The sequence below is a fragment of the Montipora foliosa genome, chromosome 1, assembly GCF_036669935.1.
Source record: "Montipora foliosa isolate CH-2021 chromosome 1, ASM3666993v2, whole genome shotgun sequence".
NCBI classification, from domain to species: Eukaryota; Metazoa; Cnidaria; class Anthozoa; order Scleractinia; family Acroporidae; genus Montipora; species Montipora foliosa.
This window is the reverse complement of record NC_090869.1, coordinates 26,718,148-26,723,147: the sequence shown is the minus strand read 5'-3', so window position 1 is coordinate 26,723,147 and position 5,000 is coordinate 26,718,148. Positions and strand designations below refer to the sequence as shown.

At 39.0% G+C, this 5,000-nt stretch overlaps 1 protein-coding gene across 1 annotated transcript in view; it reads left to right on the top strand.

The window, feature by feature from the left end:
* Nucleotides 1–1,818: 1,818 nt before the first annotated feature.
* The window catches only part of LOC137995405 (cleavage and polyadenylation specificity factor subunit 2-like), a 19,116-nt gene continuing 15,934 nt past the window's right edge, over nucleotides 1,819–5,000 (top strand). Inside the window, exons 1-5 of the mRNA XM_068840966.1 lie at nucleotides 1,819–2,065; nucleotides 2,833–2,992; nucleotides 3,838–3,943; nucleotides 4,548–4,677; nucleotides 4,935–5,000. The exon at nucleotides 4,935–5,000 is cut by the window's right edge and continues 50 nt beyond it. Coding sequence (XP_068697067.1) covers nucleotides 1,917–2,065; nucleotides 2,833–2,992; nucleotides 3,838–3,943; nucleotides 4,548–4,677; nucleotides 4,935–5,000 — 611 coding nt within the window. The 5' untranslated portion in view covers nucleotides 1,819–1,916. The remainder of the gene's footprint in view (nucleotides 2,066–2,832; nucleotides 2,993–3,837; nucleotides 3,944–4,547; nucleotides 4,678–4,934) is intronic.

The window sequence follows — 5,000 nt, the reverse complement described above, 5'->3', positions numbered from 1 at the left end:
CTATAGCTGGTGTAGTATGGCCGTGTATCCCCATCGAGCCTTCGTAGAGCCACAGAATGCGCGCGAAAAATGAAGCCTCGTTTATGTTTAGGTGAGTTAACCTGAGTTTGAGCCTGCAATCCAATCGAAAAACAGCACCAGGTTAGCGGTCAACTTCCAAAAAACAGCTGACCTCGGTGAGCTCTGAGTTTGAGCCCGCGATGTCGTCACGTGGGGATCAGGAGGTCAGCGGATAACTTGTTTTGGCAGGTGTCAATTGATCAAAACATGGATGTCCTTAATGGCTGTCCAATATCAAAGATTAGTATATACTAAAACAGTGGATAGCGTTGAACTCGCGCGCTGATTGGCTCGTCAAACTCCGGATATCCTGTGCTATTGCTATTTACCTCCGAGCAACTCAGGAAAAAATGGCGTCCCGATTTGCATCCGTGTCAAGTGAAGAAAACATCCAAATTAATTTTTTGAGGTGTACATTATCTCACTGTTTTAGTATATACTAAAACAACTATTCGCCTCAGTGTCGGTGGTTAGCGTTGGATATTTACCTCGCCGCTTCACGGCTCGGTAAATATCCACCGCTAGCCAACTCCACTTCGGTGAATAGTTGTTAATTATGCTGTAAACTAGTATGATACTGGTCACATTGGCATACATGGAGAGGTGGACGTACGTTCGTACGGACGCACTGTACGAACGATCGATGACGTCATGGCTAAAAAAACCAAAATTGACAACAAAAACAAACGAACCCAGAGTTGCGTGCAAATCAGTGGTTAACTGGTTTGTTTTGGAGAAATTCTTCAATAAAATGCCACTAGGAAAAAAATGACCTTAGCGATCGATGAAAAGAAGTAACGAAAAACATGCGTCCTAAGGTGCAAATCGATTACAGAGGGTATTTTTCCACTTTACTGCTTAAGCTGTAGGAAAGGTGCTAACAACATTATTGCTGTCAAGAAACTTTTAGCGTGCTTTCTGGTGTGAAATTTGCAAGAAACCTTACTATTTTCGACCTTTTCGTGTCTTCGATCGTACTGTGAAAATGGCGCTAGAAAAACATTTAGGTTAAACCGTCATGTACGGTAGCTGTTGTGCATCAGTTTTTGCATGGAAAACCGCTTGTCAAATCCTTTCCAGAAAAAACGCTGAAGTGGTGAATCTCAAAAATCCAGATTCAGATTTGATCCGAAGTATCCTCCTCGAGTGTGGATGCTTTGGATTCGTAACCCGTTTTCGGATTTTCCCAAAAAGACGTATCCTAAGATAAGTACTTTTTAGTGAAGGTATGCACGTCATAGTATAAGACTTTCAACAATTATGAACTCGACTGAACGGAGGGTGAGGTTATATCATGGAAAACCAAGTGGGAGAACGTTGATCCACAAAACAACCGCTCAGAGAATGCCCCGTGAGCACCCCTCTGGATCTCTTCTAGTTTTAAGAAAATAAATCGACTTGAAAGACCGGTACCATATTCCTTTACTTTTTTGAGATTTTGTTAGATATCAATTTTGCTCTTGGAATTTCTAACAAGTATAAGTACCCTTCAATAAACTTAATTTTCTTTTAAAGCCTTATCGGCTCGAAATCACATTTCACAAAATTTACATGATAAATTCAATGATTAAAGAAGTTTTTGAGGTGCGCGGCCATCTGGAGCTTTTTCTTACACCTACATAGGGTAAGTAAGTGTGGTAAGCGCGTAATAAAAGCCATGGCATCGCAAGGGCTTACACGTTCAGTTTGTGTGTTCTTACATGTATGAGATCGCTTATTATTAGTACTCTATATGTGGGCTAACATAACGTTATTACCCCTTGCGGAAAAGAAAATTCAAGATGGCGGCATCGTGAGCATTCTAATGCTTTGGTCTACACTGAGCTGATTTTGTCGACAAAGGCAGGCGGAAAGAAATGACTTCGATAATCAAACTGACAGTTCTTTCCGGAGCGTATGATGAAGGGCCTCTATGTTACTTGCTACAAGTCGATGAGTTTCGATTCCTTCTCGACTGCGGTTGGAACGAGACGTTCAGTGCAGACGTTATAGAACCAGTGAAAAAGTAAGTTTTGCATATTTATAACTATATTCCAGTGATAAAATTCTTCCCACTCTTGAAGTTTCTACGGGACTGCGGACCGTGGTGGCAGTCAACATAGCATCGCGTCCAAGTGGCCCAGCATTCTGTAATTAATTTACAGTTTTTCGCGCCAAGATGGCAGTATTATGCACAGATAAACTCGAAACTTCAACATACCCTTCCCCCCACCAATCCGGGCAAACCACGGGCATTTGAACTTTTGAAGATTGGATCGTTCCAATTCCCGCCCCCTCGGGTCAAAATAATGTCCAAATCCCCCACCCCGTCGGCCCATTTGTCTGTCAGTCTCCAACTTTTGAAAACCTTTTTTGTAAGCCAATCGTTCACAAATGCTATCTCTCTTCCCTTAAACTCTTCCATCCCGTCCAAACACGTGTTTTATGGCTGTTAGCAACTTTGGCGCCTGCAAAATCATTTGATACATGACTCTTCCGGTTCAATTTTCCCCACCCCAGGCAGGCAAAGGTCAAATTTCCCACTCCCTAGGCACAGAGGATAGTCAAATGTCCTTAAAACAAAAGAACAAAGCGAAAATAACAGTACCTAATTAGCAAGGCCTAATCGGAATAACAATGGTTCTTTTGTCCTCCGCCATTTTAGTCCAGTATATGAAAGTCTATCCCAAGGATCATCACTGCTATACATGTAGATGTTTATGCATCAAGCAACCTCATGTAATTTATGGTACTGTAGCTTGCTCTCTGTTGAACCATTGATGTGTTTATTAGGCATGTACACCAGATAGATGCTGTACTCATCACATTTCCTGATATATACCACATGGGTGCATTACCTTATCTTGTGGGCAAGTGTGGTCTGCATTGTCCTATTTATGCCACTATTCCTGTCTACAAGATGGGCCAGATGTTCATGTATGACTTATATCAGGTGTGTGTTATAATAAGGTACCATGGTCAGGCATTAATTTTAAATTTCATTCCAAGCACTTTGAATTAACCTGAACTTACTACATGTACATATACATTTTATGTGTAAGAAATACTCTGTTTGTCAATCTACAATTATTATTTGATTGGGTTTTTAGTAACTCCATCCTCCCTCTAACTTTAACCACACTTGTAACTTTACTTTCAACAATAAGCTTGTCTTCTCTATAGACGAAAGAGAGAAAATTTAATGATCCTTGTACTTACATGTATTCTGGACAATTTAAGCAGTTGTCTCGCATAGACAATAATTTTATATAATTATATTATAGCCTTCACTTCAAATGGTAGATCATTGTTCTGGCATCACAGAGGTCTTGGGTTTGAATCCCATTGGAGGTACTTGAAATTTTCAGGTATCTATCAGATACAATTGCTTAAATTGTCCAGAATAAGTTTGAGGATCAATTTTTCTTTTGTTTAATTTTGATTATTGCCTGTCAGTCTATGATGTAATGAGGACTGTTGCTCCAGCAACTTCCTATTTAAAAAGTGGAAAAACAGCCTCTTACAGAATCCAAAGCTCAATCATCCTTTAGACGAAAATCAACAAAAAACAGTCTTTTGTTTAATTTTGCTTTCAAGAATCCACATTGCTACTCAATTTATAATTACACAATTACCGTATTGCAAAACTTTTGCACTATGCTGTCACTGCATGACTCAAGAATCGTTAATTTTGTGACCTTCTTGGCCCTAACTGTGCTTTTTTGTGCTTATTTCAAAATCAGAATGAAAATTATGGGTATTACACTATATATAAGCTTAAGGTTTTTTGTATTTTAGTCTCATCAAAACTACGAAGACTTTGAAGTTTTCAGTCTGGATGATGTAGATGCTGCCTTTGACAAAATCATTCAGTTAAAATACTCGCAAAATGTCAGCTTGAAAGGTAAGATATGAGAGGCTGCAACTGCAGGTACCTTTAGCCCTTGTTTTGGGGATTTTTGTTTCCTAGGCTACCAACTATTTTGTAGTTGGCGTATCATGTTTTTCGTTTTAAACTTTTAACTACAAGGTTCTGTGAGGGTGTTAGCAAGTTTAAAATTTTCATTGACAGAAACTTTATCATAAGAGACTTAATGCATCATTGTCCTCAACCATTTCTTAGATGTCCTCTACTATTCATTTCCACACAGTATTGCATGTCTGCCATAGTGATGGGGAATTTTTGCAACATTTATGTTGATATTTTGGGATAATGGTATCAAGAAATTAAACAGGAGTTTCCTCTCCAGTGATGCCTTCCACAGGACAGAGTGTAAAATAAGTTAACTTTTTGCCCAGAAAGTGTAGCTGGTAAACAGAGCACAGTAATTTTAAGTAAGGATGAAGAGACTTGAGAGGTACAGTGTACAAAATGTAGCTCAAGTCTTCTTTCAGGAAGTGCTCAGTCTGATATCATTACTGGGTAAGAATTGGTAGCATTTGCCTCTATTTTGTCTTTCTGGAGAAATTGTTAATGTTGTTCTTCTGTAATTTAATGGCTTTCAAAGGAAAAGGTCATGGTCTGATGATCACCCCTTATGCTGCTGGCCACATGATCGGTGGCACTATGTGGAAAATTGTGAAAGATGGAGAGGAAGATATTATTTATGCTGTGGACTACAATCACAAGAAAGAAAGGTGGGTCAGAGCACTGGCAGGCATGTCAAAGAGACTTTAAGTAGAAGGAAAATATTGTACATTGTATCAAAGAAGGTTTAACTGGCCTCAAAGTTGCTTACTAAAATTCACATAAAAGCTCAGTGCTGGGAATGATTGCTGGTTGCTGGCTCTTTTAGAAAACATTTTCACTATTAAATGTACTGTATTGAAATTTGGTTATAACCTTATTGCAACTACCAGAATGTTCACAACTATTGATTGTTTTTTTTTTTAAGGCATTTGAATGGAGCAGTTTTGGAAACACTTAGCAGACCATCTCTCCTGATAACAGACAGCTTTAA